Source organism: Cupressus sempervirens, chromosome 10 (assembly GCF_028749045.1).
Source record: "Cupressus sempervirens isolate cs-2001-9-10 chromosome 10, ASM2874904v1, whole genome shotgun sequence".
Classification (NCBI taxonomy): domain Eukaryota; kingdom Viridiplantae; phylum Streptophyta; class Pinopsida; order Cupressales; family Cupressaceae; genus Cupressus; species Cupressus sempervirens.
Genome location: NC_143127.1, coordinates 162,181,035 through 162,201,097, shown reverse-complemented (window position 1 = coordinate 162,201,097; position 20,063 = coordinate 162,181,035). Strand labels below are relative to the sequence as shown.

Sequence of the window (20,063 nt, the reverse complement as noted above, 5' to 3'; positions counted from 1 at the left end):
TCCATGACTCATACCAATTAGATACACATTTCATTTAAATAAAAAATTTCATAATGCACCAAATTTTTTACTTGCAATAATTTCATAAAAGAACAATCACAATGCACTATTGCATAGGAATACACTAATTTTTCATAAAAGAAGACACCACTATGTACACTTTTACATGGGCAAGATAATGTATACATAATGTTCAAGGCTATATGCATTTTTTCCTTCCAAGAAAGGTTATACTTAGGTATATAGTATAAGTATAGGAAGAAAAAATATTAAAAAAATATCTCATATGTGTTAAGAATGTTAGCATGTGTGAAATTGAATCTATATTCTTTAATCTATACTCAATCTAATATTACATAATTGATTCATTTAGTACACACACACACACACACACACAGACACACACACACACACACACACACACACACACACACACACACACACACACACACACACACACACACACACACACACACACACACACACACACATCTCTGTGTGTGTGTGTGTGTGTGTGTAAGATTATATTGAATCCAATAATGTAATATTCCTTGTATAGTTTCTCATAGCCGATTGTAATCTATAATCATGTAGAGGTTGTTGACAATGTATTGTCATCAACTATTGATAATGTATTATCCTCAGCTATTGATAATATCTTTGTCTTATTATTATCAGCAGTTTATTATATTATTTCCAACTAAGGTTATTACTATCGAAAATGATTATATTATTTGTTAGTGGCAGATAATAATGTTTCATTGATCTCTATTGTTAAACAACCATTGTGACTTTTGATTGTAAATGGTCACCATGTCCTGTTCACTCCTTCATTTGATTATATAACATGATAGACTGTGATGGAGAGTAGACCAATAACAATGGTAGTCATACTCTCTCATCGCAGTCTACTATATATATCTATTACATATACATTTATTCTTCCACTTTAGTACATTATTTTATTCATCGATAACATTAAGTGATATGAATATAATAATACCATTAAAATTCAACTTTTGCATTATCTAGTAATATTGAAATTGAGATTTACACCAATCAAGACCTCAGCATATTAAAACTTTATATGGTATCAGAGCCAAATTGGTAGAGAAATCTTAATTTTGAAGGAAGAAATGATGACAAATAACATCAGAGTGGAAGAGACAGACTTGAAGGTGCATCAAATATCTTCTCTTGGAAAACTTGTATCATTATGATTCTAGAAGAATTGAAACTTGAAGACTACATCAAAAAAGATATCCCAATACCTCAAGATGAAACCAAAAAACTCACTTGGAAAAGATGTAATAATAAAGCAAGGAAAATCATTGTTGATTCAGTTAAAGATCACATCCTTCCTTCCATATCAGAGATCAAAAGTGCATATGAAGTATTCAAGACCATAAAAAATACATTTGAGATAAATAACTCAAGTAGACTAATCACCTCGAAATCTCAATTACTGAATACTAAAATGGAAAAAGGAGATTCTATTCACTCTTACTTTGAGAAAATTTTTGAAATGAAGAAACAATTATCTTCCATTGGAAACAAAATAGAAGATCGAGAACTTTCATTAATAGCTTTGAGGAGACTTCCAATGTCTTGGGATACCTTCATATGTAAGTAGTAATTAGACCTTCAATTCCTACGTTTTATCAGTTGAAAAATGAATGCATAGCAGAATAATCAAGGTTAATCTCCAGAGGGATCACTTCAAATCAAGAGGGAGAGAATCAAGCTCTTCACACTATCTTGAATAAATGAAAGAGAAAATTCAATAATAATAAAGAGAAATTTAATAAAGATCATTCTCATGTTAAGTGTTATAAGTGTGAGAAGATAGGACACACCTTTAGAAACTGTCCAAAAATAGAGAAAATTCTAGCTCCCTTGCTAAAACAAAGGAAGATGAAAATCAACTATACTATTCTGCACTTTCAAGTGAAGTAAATTCAAATAAATAAGCTTGGGTCGTAGACAATGGTGTATCCCGTCACATCTCTAGATTCAGAGATATGTTTGATACATTTGGAACTTATATCACTGAAGGAGTTACAATTGGAGACAATTCTACCTATCCTGTAAAAGGCATTGGGACATGTTCTATAAAATTAAAAGATGGAACTACACTTAATCTTAAAGATGTTTTATTTGTACCAGGCATAAAAAGGAGCCTAATTTCTATCTCAAGTCTAACCGATGATTTATATCGTGTCACCTTCAACAAAGACAAAGTACTATATTGGCCTAATAACTCAAATATGAAAAGTGCTATTATCATAGGGTCTAGATTTGGAACACTATATAGATTAAACAATATTCAAACTCAAGCTCTTAGTCTTGAAACATCCAATGTTAATGAATTATGGAATAGACAACTTGGGAAAATTGGGTTTAGTTCACTTCCTAATTTAGATAAAATAAATTTTGGTACTTCTAAACTAGACTCATCTCCTATTAGAACTTGCAAAGGGTGTGCTCTAGGGAAAATCATTAAAAAACCTTTTCCCTCTAGTGAACATAAGTCAAAATCAGTCTTGGAGCTAGTTCACTTAGACCTTTGTGGACCCATGCCCACACCTTCTCTAGGAGGTTTCCTTTATTATATATCCTTCATTGATGATTTTTCTAGGAAGACCTGGATCTATTTCTTGAAAAGAATCAAATGAAGTTATATCAAAATTCAAAACCTTTAGAGCATTAGTAGAAAATTAGATAAGTAAAAGGATTAAAACATTAAGATCAGACAATGGAGGAGAATATACATCTGATATCTTCAAAAGTTTTTGTAATTCTGTTGGGATTAAGAGGAAGTATACAGTACCTTATAATCCTCAACAAAATGGAGTCGCAGAAAGGAAAAATAGAACCATCATTGAAGCTGCAAAAGCTATGTTACATGATCAAAATATGCATGCATCATTTTGGGTAGAAGCTTCTAAGACCATTGTATACATTCAAAACAGATGTCCACATTCATTTCTAAAGAATACCACACCTAAAGAAGTCTTCTCAAGGACCAAACCAAATCTAAGTCATCTTAGAATATTCAGATGTCTAGTATATATTCACAAACCCAAAGAAAAGAGGATTAAACTTGAACCTCATGGAAAGAAAGGTATATTTATAGGATATAGTCAAAATTCCAAGAGTTATAGAATTTATATTCCTGGACAAAGATTAGTTGAAATAAGTAGAGATGTAATTTTTGAAGATGATTCTACCTTAAAACTTTCAACTAGCATAGAAGACAAACCAATCTCAGATGATGAGGAAATTAGACAAACTAAAAATCAAAGGGAGCACACACCTGAAGAGAGAGAACCAGATATAGTAATGGGAAGAAAAGACCATTATGGGCAAGGAAGATGCTTGAAGAAAATAATGTGCAACTAGATGAGATCTCAAAAGAAAACAAGAGAATTCAAAATTAATCATGCTACACTGCCCTTATAATTGAGCTAAACAAAATCAAACCATCAACAACTAAAGAGGCCCTAAAGTCACAAGAGTGGAAAGATGCCATGGTAGAAGAATAAAACTCCATAATTAAAAATGATGTTTGGGATATTGTAACTAGGCCTAAAGACAAAACAATTATATCTTCAAAATGGTTATACAAAATCAAATACGCCGTTGATGGAAGCATCAAAAAACACAAAGCTATATTTGTTGCTCGTGGATTCTCTTAGAAAGATGGCATTAACTATGAAGAAACATTTGCTCCAGTAGCTTGTTACAACTCTGTAAAAATAATTATTGCTATCGCAGCATCAAAAGGATGTCAATATTACATTCCTAAATGGAGTCATTAATGAAGAAGTCTACATAGAACAACCTAAAGGGTTTACCATAAAAGATAAAAAATTGTATATATGTAAACTCAAGAAAGCACTCTATGGTCGCAAATAGGCTCCTCAAGCTTGGTATGAAAGAATAGACAACTACCTATCCAAACTTGGATACTCAAAAAATGAAGCTGACTCTAATATATACTTCAAAATCATGAATGATGAAATGATAATACTTTTTCTACATGTTGATGGCTTTTTTGATAATAGGTGATGATAAATTAATTGAAAAATGTAAGCAAGATCTGATAGCTAAATTTGAAATGAAAGATTTAGTGTTACTACACTACTTCTTGGGATTAGAAGTTAATTAGAAGAAAGAATACATTTTCTTACATCAAGGAAAGTACACTCAAGATATTCTAACCAAATTTGGAATGATGGATAGTAAGCCCTTATCTACTTTGATGGAAACAAACTTACACAAGCTAAAGGAGGAAGCATCAAAATTTGAAGACATTGATCCCACTCTCTTCAGACAAATAATTGGATCACTTATGTATCTTGTGAATTCCAGACCCGACATATGCTATGCTAAAAATGTCCTTAGTCATTTTATGTGTAAACCTAAGAAGATTCATCTTATGGCTGCAAACCATATATTAAGATATTTACGAGGATCTATTGGCTTTGGATTAAAATATGATAATGTTGAGATAAAGTTGGAAGGATATACTGACTCAAATTGGGTAGGTTGTTCCTCTAACCACAAAAGCACTACAGGTTGTTGCTTCAATCTTGGGTCAGTAATGATATCTTGGTTCAGCCAAAAATAACCAATTGTTGCCTTGAGTTCTATTGAAGCTGAGTATGTATCTACTTCCATGGGAGCACATGAAGTGGTTTGGTTAAGGAAACTACTATTTGGACTATTTGGAAAATCTATAAAACCAACAATGATCCATTGTGATAATCAAAGTTGTATCCAGTTGTTAGAAAATCTAGTCTTCCACAATCGATCTAAGCATATCAAGACTCCCTATCACTACATAAGAGACATGGTCTGCAAAGATATCATTAAATTAAGTTATATTAGTACAAATGAATAGAATGCTAATATTTTCACCAAACCTCTTGCAAAGTTGAAAATTTTGTACTTCAAAGGTAAACTTGGTATGACATTATTGTAAATGCATTTATTATCTAATATATTCATGATTACAATTTATTTTTTCTTGCAAGCTTGTATTGTAAAAAGTGACAACTTTTCTTGTGAAAGGTGACGACCTTTCGTGTGTTCTAATCCTATTATAAAGTGATGACTTTATTTTAGTTGATCTATCTTCAAACAATGGTTAAATTTGGTGTTATCTTTGGGCTAAGTTTTTCCAGACATATTGATAACCTTCATGGGTCTTTGGGTGATAGCCAAACACCATGAATACCCACTATTTTGAATGTTTGGGTTATCCTTGTTCTTCGAGCTAAATTTTGCCAGACACATTGATAACCTTCATGGGTCTTTGGGCAATAGCCGAACACCATGAAAATTCATTATGTTTTCTGTCTCTCTCTCTCTCTCTCTCTCTCTCTCTCTCTCTCTCTCTCTCTCTCTCTCTCTCTCTCTCTCTCTCTCTCTTTCAGTTTAAAAACATAATGATGATTACAACTGATTGCCTAAGTTAACCTCATTTCAATTTCCCTTGCTAAAGAGGGAGTGTTAATAATGTTATCATGTGTGAAATTGAATCTATATTATTTAATCTAATATTATATTGAATCCAATAATGTAATATTCCTTTTATAGTTTCTCATAGCCAATTGTAACTTATAATCATGTAGAGGCTGTTGACAATGTATTGTCATCGACTATTGATAATGTATTATCATCGGCTATTGATAATATCTTTGTCTTATTGTTATTCGTAGTTTATTATATTATTGCTGACTAAGGTTATTGCTATAAATAATGATTATATTATTTGTTAGTTGCAGATAATAATGCTACATTGATCTCTATTGCTAAACAACCATCGTGACTTTTAATTGTAAATGGTCATCGTGTCTGTTCACTCCCTCACCTGATTATATAATATGATAGACTACGATGGAGAGTAGACCAATAACAACTAAAATCATACTCTCTCATTGCAGTCTACTATATATAACTCTCTCATTGCAATCTACTATACATATCTATTACATATAAATTTATTCTTCCACTTCAGTACATAATTTCATTCATCAATAACATCAAGTGATAAGAATATAACAATACCACTGAAATTCAACTTCTACATTATCTAGTCATATTGAAATTAAGATTTACACCAATCAAGACCTCAGCATATTAAAAATTTACAATATGAATGATCAAGATAGTTATAATTTCTTAATGGGAAACAAATATTCAAAGTTATTTATGTCATCACTTAAGCACTCAGTTCATATTTCATTTTCCAAGGCTACTAATGATGAAGTTGACTCAATTAATCAACAGTTATGTGAAACAATATTCTAGAAGAAAGACTATTAAAAGTTACAATAAATTATCATCACCATAGAAAAGCAACATATTCTACACTTAAGCATCATATTCATAGAATTATAGTTCAAAGTATGTCCATCAATGTCTGGTGAATTTTCTCATAAGTTTCATACGTTTATCCTTCAAAAGTTGCATAGTCTAAGTGGTAACTGCACGTTTGCATCTATTCCTTGATAATCCATGTGTTACTAAAGGTAAATAGACTTATAAGCTATGGCCCTCTTAACAATTCCTTACAGTTTCTTTAAACAAAGGAAAGGAATTCTAGGGTCCACATATTCATATTTAAAATAGGGATTCTATAGGAAAAATTGCCATTTTGTTTGGAATTTCTAACCTCACCGATCCAATACTTCATATCTACCCATTCTAAGGGATTTGTGAATAATTTCATGTATTTTGCAAAAACAATTCACATAAGTAGTACATTGATTTGGAGTGCTAAGATGATAACAAACTTCCAATGAAAAATGAGAATAAAATTACAATGAAAGAGGTTATGTGAATCACCCCTATAATGTAGTCAATGACCAAGATTCTAGAGTATTTATTCTCTTCATATCATAATTAATAACTAGAATTTCCTCTAGATTTTCTATTTGATTAATAGACAACAAACAATCGGTGTAGTCTAATTATGTCATTTCATAGTTATACCATTTAGTTGTTCAAATTATTCTGGATTCCAAAAGGGGAATCTTGCAACATTGCAATCAATGAAAGATCAATTATAAGAAGCATGGTACTGATTATTGGCTAGGAAGATTCAAGAATTGATGACCATCATTACAACCCATTGAAGCACATAACAAGTAAATGCTACACACTTTTAAGAAAAGGGGAGTTGATTGTTGTTTAGTGTGGAGCCTGATCAGTCCCCAAGTGGGAGATTGTTAGATTGTGGCGACTGATAAAGAAAGTACTGTACATACTTCATAAATTCTTTGGGATTCGAGGCATCACCTCGAAAAAATAAATTGGGCCATGGCTGACATTGTAGTCGACATATGGCCAACATATGGCTGACATTTTGTAACCCTAAAATGACATAAAATACTTGTATAAAAGGGTTTAGGGTTAGGTATTTTTCATTATTTTGTGATGCAAAATTGCTTCTTGCGGTGGTATTGAGCTATAAGGGATTATGAATTGTAATCAGGTTGTAATCACTGGATTGTTATAATATTGGACTTGCAGTTCGGTGGATGTAGCCCAGGGATTGGATGAACTACATTAAATCTTGGTGCCTTGTGTTCATTTTTGTGTGATCTATTATTTTTTGTTATTGGTTATATTTGCATGTAGTTTTAATTTCTATCTGTGGTTTTATCCTAACAAGTGGTATCAAAGCCTAGTTGTTTTTTTAGTTATCATCTGCAGGAAAGTTTCACAGTGTAGTGGGAGTCTCAGAGTTGAGTGGAAGAGATGGAAAACAAGGGTAAGCTAAGGGTTGATAGGTTTAATGGGCAAAACTTCCAGTTATGGAAGATGCAAATGGAAGACTATCTGTATTAGAAGGATTTATGGAAGCCATTGGAAGGCAAAACCAATCAGGGAACTATGTCAAATGATGAATGGGATCTTTTGGATAGAAAGGCACTTGGAAGCATTTAGTTATGCCTAGCACCATCAATGGCATTTAATATTACAAAAGCAAAGACGATAGAAGAGTTGATGAAAACCCTAGCGAAACTATATGAAAAGCCCTCTGCTTCAAACAAGGTATTTCTCATGAAGCATTTATTTAATATGAAAATGGTAGAAGGTGGATCTATTGCAGATCATTTAAATGAGTTTAATACTATTACTATTCAGTTATCTTCTGGGGGTATCAATTTTGATGAAGAAATTAGGGCTCTCTTGATTTTGTGTTCTTTGCTTGAAAGCTGGAATGGCTTGGTAATGGTGGTGAGTAATTCTATTCCTGGATCTAGTACCCTAAAATATGATGATGTGATTGATGTTGTTTTGAGTGAGGAAACTCGTAGGAAATCCTCAGGTGGATCTACATTAGGAAGTGTTTTGAATGCACAAAGCAGGGGCAGAATGACTGAGAGAGGAAGTAACTCTGAAAATCATGGAAAATTAAGAGGAAATTCAAGGGGGAAGAGGTCTCAATTGAGAGGACCGAAATACTACTAGTACTATGGGAAATTAGGTCATAAAAAGAAAGATTGTTGGAATCAAAAGAAAAATGAAGGAGATAAATCAGATGGAGACAAGGAAGAAAATGTGGTAAGTAACAAATCCGAAGAGGATGCTTTGTTTTTGTCTTTAGAAAGTGTTGATGATTCATGGGTTTTAGATTCTTGTGCTTCATTTCATGCTACACCTCATAGAGATTATTTCATTGATTATGTCCAAGGGGATTTTGGGCTTGTTTATTTGGGGGATAATCAACCCTGTCAGATTGTTGGAAAGGGAAAAATTAAGATTAAGTTGTAGAATGGGGATTGTTGGCTACTACATAAGATAAGACATGTTCCAAGGCTAAGTAGGAATTTAATTTCAGTAGGGCAACTTGATGATGATGGTTGTGTAGTTACTTTTAATGATAAAAATTGGAAGGTTTCAAAAAGTTCCCTTGTAGAAGCAAAAGATGTGAAAGTAGGCACCTTATATATTTGTACAGGTCATATTGTTCCTTCTAATTTGACGCAGGGAGAACAAATAGCTGTTGTACATTCTGATATAGCATGTGGCACAACAGACTTGGGTACATGAGTGAGAAAGGTATGAAAGTACTTCATTCAAAAAAAGTTTTACTAGGTCTGAAATGTGTTAATATGGATTTCTATGAAAGTTGTGTGTATGGAAAAAAAGAGAGAGTGAGTTTTGTAAAGACTGGGAAAGAAAACAAAAAGGAGAAATTAGAGCTTGTGCATACAGATGTATGGGGATTGACTTAGGTATCTTCCCTTGGTGGATCTCATTATTATGTTACATTTATTGATGACGCAACTAGAAAAGTATGGGTTTATTTCCTTAGACAGAAATCTAATGTATTTCAAACTTTTACGAAATGGAAATGCTTGGTTCAAAATGAGACTGGTAAGAAATTAAAATGTCTCAGATCTAATAATGGTGGTGAGCATTGCAGTCATGAATTTGATGATTATTTCTCCACTAATGGTATTCATAGATAGAAAATTGTTCCAAGGACTCCACAGGAAAATGGAGTGGATGAACACATGAACATGACTATAATGGAACACACAAAGAGCATGAGGTTGGATGTTGGGTTGCCCTTATACATGTGGGTAGAGGCTATCAATACTACTGTATATTTGATTAATAAATGTCCCTCTACTCTTTTGGGCTGTGGTATTCCAGAAGAGGCATGGACTGGTAAGAAGGTGAGTTATTCTTTTCTCAAAACCTTCGGTTATGAAGCATTTTCTCACATAGATTTTGAAAATAGAAACAAGCTAGAAGCTAAATCAAAGAAATGTGTATTTGTTGGATATGGCATTAATGAGTTTGGTTATAGGCTTTGGGATTTTGAAAATCATAAAATTGTAAGAAGTCAGGATGTCATATTCAATGAGAAAGTGTTGTACAAAGATCTGTTGTAGCAACATGGGAAGAAATAAGATGATTATGTAGTGTTGGATGATACTCCAAAAGCTGATGTTCTAGCCATTCCTCATGATGTACAACAACCGCAACAACAAATACCATACACACACTAGTGAATGTTAGATAGTCAACAAGGAAAATTAGACCTCCACAAAGATTTTCTCCCTCTTTGTTTTCTATTTTACTTACTGATGCTAGTGAACCTAAAAGTTATGATGAAGCTATGAAGGTGGATACTAAGATTGAGTGGGAGTCTGAAATGAAAGATGAAATAGACTCTTTGCTGAAGAATAAGACATGGTATTTGTGCAAGTTTTCTGCAGGTAAAAGAGCTTTATAGAATAAGTGGGTTTACAGGTTGAAAGAAGAGGAAGGAGGTAAGAAAAGATTTAAAGCCAAGTTAGTTGTAAAAGGATTTTCACAGAAAAAGAAAATTTATTTTGATGAGATATATTCTCCTGTTGTTAAAATGACTTCAATCCATACTATTTCAAGTCTTGTGGCTACTGAAGATTTGCATTTAGAGCAGCTTGATGTTAAAATAGCCTTCCTTCATGGTGATTTGGATGAAGAAATATGTTAGGCTTAGCTACAGGGTTTTGAGGTCAAAGGTAAGGAGAAATTAGTGTGCAAATTGAAGAAAAGTTTATATGGTTTGAAGCAAGCACCTTGGCAATGGTATCTAAAATTTGACAGTTTTATGCATGAGCATGGATATAATACATGTCATTCAGATTATTGTGTTTATTTTAAGAGGTTGGATGATGATAGCTACATTATTTTATGCTTATATGTTGATGATATACTTGTAGCTGGGTCTAACATGGATCATATTAAGGGGCTAAAACACCAATTAGCACATGCATTTGCTATGAAGGATTTGGGGGCAGCAAAACAAATCATTGGTATGAAAATTTGCAGAGATAGGAAGAATAGAAAATTGATGCTATCTCAGATTGATTATGTTGAGAAGGTGTTGCAACGTTTCTCTATGGAGAATGCTAAAGCTGTCGGCACACCTTTACTTGGTCATTTGAAATTGACTAAGGAGATGTGTCCTAAGACACAAGAAGAGGAGGATAAGATGTCCAAGGTACCCTATGATTCAGCTGTAGGAAGCTTAATGTATGATGTGGTATGCACTAGGTCAGATATTGCACATGTAGTGGGAGTCGTTAGTAGGTATATGAGTCATCTAGGAATTGAGCATTGGAATGTAGTCAAATTGATTCTTAGATATTTGAGAGGCACATTCAATAAGTGTTTACACTTTGGGGGCTCTACTACTAATTTACAGGGCTACATTGACTCAATTTGGTAGGGGATATTGATACCAGGCGGAGTACTACAGATTATGTCTTTACTGTTGGTGGGGCAGCCATGAGCTGGGTTTCTAGGTTACAAAAGATTAATGCTCTATCCACTATAGAGGCAGAGCATGTTGCTGCTACGGAGGCAACCAAGGAGATGATATGGATTTAGTTCTTCTTGGAAGAATTGGGACATCCTCAGAAAGATAATTATTTGTTCATAGATAGTCAGAGTGCCATTCATCTTGGATTGAATTCAGCTCTGCATTCTAAGACTAAACACATACAGTTGTGGTACCATTTCATTTGGTCAGTTTTGGAGGATGGACAGTTAAAGCTGGAGAAGATACATACAAATGACAATCCAATAGATATGTTGACAAAGGTTGTAACAAGGGAGAAGTTGAACTCCTCTTCAGCTTCAGTTGGTCTTTTAGACTGAACATGAATAAAAGAACAATAGAGTCCAGGGTGATTTGATCCAGTGGGAGCCCCATGTGGTAGTGGTATTGCTACAGGATCAGTCTCCAAGTGGGAGATTGTTGTTTAGTGTGGATCCTAATCAGTCCCCAAGTGGGAGATTGTTAGATTATGGTGACTGATTAGGAAAGTACTATACATACTTCATAAATTCTTTGGGGTTTGGGGAATTGCCCCAAATTTTTTTTTTTGGGTTGTGGCCAACATTGTAGCTGACATATAGCCGACATGTTGTAACCCTAAAATGACATAAAATACTTGTATAAAAGGGTTTAGGGTTAGGTATTTTTCATTATGTTGTGATGCAAAATTGCTTCTTGTGGCAGTATAGAGCTATAAGGGATTACGGATTGTAATCAGGTTGTAATCACTAGATTGTTATAATATCGAACTTGTAGTTCGGTGGACGTAGCCCAGGGATTGGGTGAACCACGTTAAATCTTGGTGCCTTGTGTTCATTTATGTGGGATCTATTATTTTATGTTATTGGTTATATTTGCATGTAGTTTTTATTTATGTTCATGGTTTTATCCTAACATTGATATCTATCTTGTGGTAGTTTTTGTGAGAAAGCTTGAATGCTTCATTTTAAATAGAAAATAATCTAATTTAAGCCTAGGGAGTTCCCCCATGATTTAATGCATTCATCATGTTTATTATAGCATGGTAGTAAATTTTAAAGTCTCATATCCTTTTGACTTTAGGGATTCTCACAGATTATGTTTGGTAAGAATCAATTTTTTAAATAGAGAGAAGGAAAAGACGTGCATGCAAGACCATTCCAATACAAAATTACATGTAGCTAATGTATCTCAAAGTGTTCTGACATACATGAACCCAATGTATATATATAATTATTCTCAAATACCATTAAATCTCAACTATTTAGCACAAGCTAGATTAATACAAATGCAAAAAGAAGGAACTTGGAAAGGTCTAATAGTTTCCAAACCCTTTTTGCCAAAATTTCTCTTCTAGTCCTCTCATGTTCAGCCACCTCTAGCCACCTACATCCCCTCCAAATTTCACAGACAATAGACCTTCAGAGCCTAAGGCAGCTCAAAATCTCATGAAGTATCAAGCCCTGAAAAGTATGAAATCCATTTCCTTTTTCTTCTACAAATTGAGAGCATTAAAAAAACACTCACTAAAAAACCTTGTCCATGTCCATCTACAAAACCATATCTGTATTTTAATAAAGGTAACCCTTAATCTATAACTACCTCAATTGCCAACTCCAAATAACGATGCAATATTTTTCTAATAAATAACTAAATTTCTTAATATAAGATGACATAAGTGTCTAGTTATTTTGTATTTTCATTAATATATATTTAAATGATTTTTTGTGTCAAGGAAATGAATCCATGTATCAAAGAAATTCTGAGTTATTTGGCATCTGGTGAAATACGTTGTGATATCCCTCTCCACTTAGAAAATGCATCGTCTAGATGCAGATATGTTAGAAATCACAATCATAACCATAAAATTCTAAGAATTTTGTATCATCATGGTTTATAATCTAGTTTTCATTACTTTTTTTAATGCATGCAATTGCATTCAATTCTATCACAATCTTGACTTTCAAGATAGTAATAACACATTTGAAGTTGTTGGTGTAAATAAGTATTTACTATTTACACTTACTTAAGTTTACTTAGGTTAATGCATATTTTTATTATTTATTTATTAGCCACCTAGGAGTATGTGTACTCTTTTGAGTTTTCATGTTGACAACATAGGAGTTTGCACCTCTTTTATGCACATGTTGTCTACAGCACAAGAGTTAGCACACTAATTAAGCACATGTTGTCTACAACCTTCTAACCTTTTCCACTCATCTAGAATGTTGGATAAGGTGTGTGCCTAGTTGTCAATGCTTATCTTATCTCCTAGTTGTTTCTAGAGACATTTTAGGTGCTTCCTAAGAGGCCTTTATATATAGGCACTCCTAGTGTGTTTACACATCACATACTAAATTGAGCAATGTATTAGGACATACTCTAATTAATTGATCATATCCATTTTTGGTCTACAATTGTGCTTGTGTTTGAGTTCTTAGTTCCTAGGTGAATTTTTCCCTTAGGTAAATTCTTACATGGTATTAGAGCTATACCAAATTCTTACATAGTATTAGAGCTCTTGGAGATTTTCTCATCACATAGCCATTTGAGACCACTATTGCTTCAACACCTTAGCCCGAACCCATAGTACTATAGAAACTGGGAGTGTGTAGAGCTAGATCTAACCTCGCCATTACATCCAAAACACTGATTCGGTAAAAATTGGCTATAAAGTTGCCTATCCTAGGCCAAAGTTGATTGTGAGGCCAAAAAAAATTGCAAACCGACACCCGAAGGACTGATTTGCAGAATTGGTATGATCATTTTAGATCTGTACATTTAATTTTCAGATCTACATTTTTTTATCTACATCTCTACTATTTTTTTTAGATCTACATTATTTTTTGGAAATTGTTTTGGCCATAGGGCCATAGGAGAGATTTTTTGCAGGTGAAGATTGAAGCTTGCTGGTGCAAATTAGATATTTGCATCACATTTAGAGTGTCCAAAAACTCCCAAATCAGATTTTGTTTCATCCAAATCAAACATCTAAGGCAAAATCTAGAGCCATTTGATTTTTGGAGCCATGGGGGCGATTCAGAAAAAATAATAGCAGCAGTGATTTTCAAACAACAATATCTTCCTCATATGGACTCCTTTTTGTGAGCAATTTGTTTTATTTTGGGGTAGAATTTCATGATCTACACATTGGTGTAGGTGGTTTGAGATCTCTGTTCCTGAATTTTTTTGCAACTCCAAAATCTTGATTTTTTCCACTTAAAATTCTTAGTACAGGCTTATCTGGACTCCAAATCAGGTTCCATTTTTTTTTGAAAGTGCATTTTTTTTGTCTACTTTCCAGATCTATAATCATATTATAGGATCTATAGATAGAAATACTACTTTCACAAATAGGTCCTAAATTGGCAAGTGGTTACCAAGTGCCTAAATCATTCATTAGGGGGTTCTTTGATTTATCTTGATTTCTTGGAGGTTCATTGATTGATCTCATGGAGTCTTGTCAGATTTGTCAGTCTGGTATTAGACCATAGTTGACAAAAAGGAACTATCACAAATGGAGTACTTTGATAGTTGATCATCTAAGAGACCATCCAGAATTGTTTCCATATCTCTTTTCAATGCGACCACATTTTAATTGGACACAACTTGTAAACCTTCGTCGCTTTCTATATAACAGTATGACTAAGGAATCTTTTGCTCCTCTTAGAATGGCACATTTTCCTTATGATATTTGGATGTCTATTTGGGAAGCATATGGAGATCCATGTGTTCCTCCATCTCTAGAGGACATTCTCCATCTAGTCACTCCAGCTATGGTTTCTTCAACTCTAGATGAGATCATACCTCCTGCTCCTGTTGCTCCTACTATTCCTATTCCGACCACAGATGCTTTGGATTTAGTGCAGTAGGACCCTTTATGTCTTCTTTCTCTACCTTCATGCATTGAAGTCTCATGGAGTCTCAAATTGAAGATGTGGGAGACACTCTACATGATATTCATCTTATTTTTGAGGTGAATTCTATTGCCACAGTGATAGATTCATGTACTTCAACACTACCAGGTACACATTGTCTTCCAATTCTAGGTGATGATTTTTTGCTAGACATTTTAGCTCTATTCTTAGAGTTATACATAATAGATATGGAAGACTTCTTTTATTACCTCTCGCTTCTCTTTGTTGAGGATGACCCTTCACCAATTATTGTCCATTCTCTACATGATCCATCTTTAAAGGCTAATATGATTGTGGATACTTATGTAAAACATCTGTAGGAGGTCTTTTTGACATTTGAGAAGACTATTAATTTTTTGAAATAGGTTCTACATCACTCCTTGTTTGATTTGCACTTCTTCTCAGTAGTTTTGGAGGAAGCCATCATTAGCATCGACACAGGGACACTTGAACAAGTTTCAGAGACACCATTCATCATCAAGATTCCTTCTTCATACATGGAACACATCTCATAGGTACCCTTGCATTTGTTTCTTCCAAAGGGGAGGAACATCATCCAGTGGTCATGGATCAGCTTCTACATTGGAGCATTTCTTATTGATCAACACACTACCTTTGGGGGGGGGGGACTACCTTTGGGCGGGGTTGAAAATGTACATATCCCTCTTTCCCCACTTTATGAGAACTCTATATTTTCATTATGTACATGGGTACCTAACATGGCCTAGTAGCTAGGACCCATTATGAATTTCATCCTAGTTGTCGTAAGCTTAAAGGAATTCCCCTAAGTTGCACTTAAGGGGGGGTGTTGGTGTAAATAAGTATTTACTATTTACACTTAATTTTACTTAGGTTAATGCATATTTTTATTATTTATTTATTAGCCAACTAGGAGTATGCATACTCTTGTGAGTTTTCATGTTGACAACATAGGAGTTTGCACCTCTTTTATGCACATGTTGTCTACAACATAAGAGTTAGCACACTAATTAAGCACATGGTGTCTACAACCTTCTAATCTTATCCACTCATCTAGAGTGTTGGATAAGGTGTGTTCTTAGTTGTCAATACTTATCTTATCTCCTAGTTGTTTCTAGAGACATTCTAGGTGCTTCTTGAGAGGCCTTTATATACAAGCACTCCTAGTGTGTTTGCACATTACATACTGAACAGAGCAATGTATTAGGACATACTCTGATTAATTTACCATATCCATTTTTGGTCTATAGTTGTGCTTGTGCTTGAGTTCTTATTTCCTGGGTTAATTTTTTCCTTAGGTAAATTCTTACATGGTATTAGAGCTATACCAAATTCTTACAGAAGTAAATACTTTTTTAGAGATTTAGAGAACATACATTTTACCTGAGCATAAGTATAAGTAACCATCTTAAGTACATTTTCTACATGTGAGTGTGTGGGTTCCATTAGGTCTCATCTAGAGTTTTGCAAGGTTAGACTACCTCTCTGACAATATTCCCCCTTTCTTATGATGTGTCATTCTATCTGTTGCATTATAGGAACAACACCAAAATGTCAATACAACATATATCATTAGTAATCCAATGCCATCATATTAAAAGGGATGAAATCCATTCCCTTGTTCTTTTTCAAATAAAGAGCCTTAAAAAAAACATTCATTGAAAAAAATTGTCCATGTAAATCTATGAAATCGTATCTGTATTTTAATAAAGTAAAACCTTAATCTGTAATTGCCCCAATCCCCAACTCCCAATAATTATACAAGTTTTTTTTCCAATACATAACTAAATTTGTTAATATAAGACTATGTAAGTTTCCAAGCATTTCATATCTTCATTAATATATATTTAAATAATTCTACGTGTCAAGGAAATGAACCCCTGTATCAATGAAATTTTGTATCAATGAACCCCTTTCTTATGATGTGTCATTCTATCTGTTGCATTATAGGAACAACACCAAAATGTCAATACAACATATATGATTAGTAATCCAATGCCATCATATTAAAAGGGATGAAATCCATTCCCTTGTTCTTTTTCAAATAAAGAGCCTTAAAAAAAACATTCATTGAAAAAAATTGTCCATGTAAATCTATGAAATCGTATCTGTATTTTAATAAAGTAAAACCTTAATCTGTAATTGCCCCAATCCCCAACTCCCAATAATTATACAATTTTTTTTCCAATACATAACTAAATTTGTTAACATAAGACTGTGTAAGTTTCCAAGCATTTCATATCTTCATTAATATATATTTAAATAATTCTATGTGTCAAGGAAATGAACCCCTGTATCAATGAAATTTTGTATCAATGAACCCCTTTCTTATGATGTGTCATTATGTTTGTTGCATTATAGGAACAACACCAAAATGTCAATACAACATATATCATTAGTAATCCAATGCCATCATATTAAAAGGGATGAAATCCATTCCCTTGTTCTTTTTCAAATAAAGAGCCTTAAAAAAAACATTCATTGAAAAAAATTGTCCATGTAAATCTATGAAATCGTATCTGTATTTTAATAAAGTAAAACCTTAATCTATAACTGCCCCAATTCCCAACTCCCAATAATTATACAATTTTTTTTCCAATACATAACTAAATTTGTTAACATAATACTATGTAAGTTTCCAATCATTTCATATCTTCATTAATATATATTTAAATAATTCTATGTGTCAAGGAAATGAACCCCTGTATCAATGAAATTCTAAGATATTTGGCATATGATGAAATAGGTTGTGACACTATTAGAGTTTGTTAAGCATGTGCTCTTTGAATACTATTTATAAAAGAGGTTTGGGAGATGCTTATTTTTTCTAGCAAGACTGATATATCCATTTATGAGATTATTACTAGTAATACGAAGGTTCATAACAAATATTTTAATAGTTTCTTTGTCCTTCTCTCCACTTTAATATTGTGACATACAATTTGGATGTTTCCTAATGATAAAAATTTTGTGAACAGTACCATAAATCTTATTGGGTCCCCTATAAGACTTAGTTTTCACATTGGTGTATTATGGTTACTAGGTGGTCTTTCATCAATGCACAGGGGCCCAATTATCAAAAAAATATGGATCAATACAAAGATTCACAATAGAGTTGGAAGAACAAAGGAAGACGGTTGGACAAAAGAAACATAGGTCAATCAATGCAAGTCTAATTGTAATGATTGTAGAAGATATTTAAGGCAATGATCCAAGTGACATGATAAATGTTACACAAGGTTTTGTATCAAGTGTTTCTCCTAATGCTATACCAATGATTGCACATGGGTTCACTTGGACAAGGATCACAACTAAGAGAACAAAAATTGAGAATGCCCTTCATATTGCAGATCTTAATGAGACAAGAACCAAAGAAAAACAAATAGAGAGACCCCTACAAAAATTATTCCTCTTGTAGTGATTCCCCCATAGGCAGGTCAACAACCTAAACAAAATTTGGAAGAAGAGTAACCATATAGATACTAGGTATAGCTGAACTAAATATTAAAATGAAAGAAAGGGTCCAAAGGATGGGTTTCTTGGATCAAAATGAGCAAAAGTGAAGTTTAATTTCACATAAAATTGTTATATTTTTTGAGCATCTAATAAACATTGTATCAAGTCTTATTGTATGAACTCTTAGTAGTGGTCTCACTAGGTGAGCCAACCTAGAATATATCTCAACACTGGAAATAAGTTTTTGTACTACTATTTAAATGATATCTAATATAGAAAATGCATATGTTATATGATTGTGTAATATACTTTGTGAACTGATCTCATTATCATAAGTCTACATTTTGATATGGTGAAAATTCTTGTCTAAGTGTAAATGATGATGCTTTCACAATACTCACTAGAAAATAATTATTAAAATAATTATTTTTAAATTATATATTATATTTCTTTGGTGTCTCTACATACATACATATACACATTGATTGCATGCATACATATATATACATATATATATCTATATACATACATACATATACATGTGTGTGTGTATACATATATATACATACATTCATATATACATATATGTAAATATATATGTATATATATACACACACATATATATGTATATTATATATATGTGTTTGCGTATGTATATATGTATGTATGTATGTATGTATTTACATATACATATATACATATATGTATAAATACATATATATGTATATATCTTATATGCGCACGTGCGCGCGTGCACACACACACACACACACATAAACCACATAGACCCATTAATTACACCAATATGATCATACAAAGAGAAGACATATATCAAAGGTGATGATGTACATATGTCTAATAAAGTTACTATCACATAGGAAATAGTGATAACATGAATATATGCACATAGGGGATTAAGGACATCTAATAAAATATATGTAAATATCACATGAAGTGGTTTATATGAATTATATTTTATCATATGTATTTTGATTATAAATCAAGTATATACTATTTTCATAAAAGGATAATTTAAAACTATAATGAATATCAAATATTAATACATCAAATAATATTTTACTTTAAGTTATTTATGCTATTATTTTTGACGTTATCTATGCTATTATTAAACATGTTATTTTAGTTTAATTTTAATTATATATAAATGTACATGAATATTTTATAAGATTAACAAACCTCGCACACATAAATTATGTTAATGGAAGTAGAAATAAGAAAAAGAAAGTAACAAGTGGCAATAGATAATTGTAATAATGTCTTTATATGAATATGAAATTGTAAATATGTAAGTTTTCTTGTGAGTTAAAACACAATTATTGAAGTACTCTTTTGGAGATAAAAAGTTGAAGGTTCAT

At 32.7% G+C, this 20,063-nt stretch overlaps 1 protein-coding gene across 1 annotated transcript in view; it reads left to right on the top strand.

Moving 5' to 3' along the window:
- The first annotated feature begins 1,986 nt into the window (after window positions 1–1,986).
- LOC149533103 (chromatin-remodeling ATPase INO80-like) overlaps window positions 1,987–20,063 on the top strand; it is a 76,703-nt gene continuing 58,626 nt past the window's right edge. The window contains exon 1 of the mRNA XM_089805803.1: window positions 1,987–2,087. Within this exon, the coding sequence (XP_089661929.1) occupies window positions 1,987–2,087 (101 nt within the window). The remainder of the gene's footprint in view (window positions 2,088–20,063) is intronic.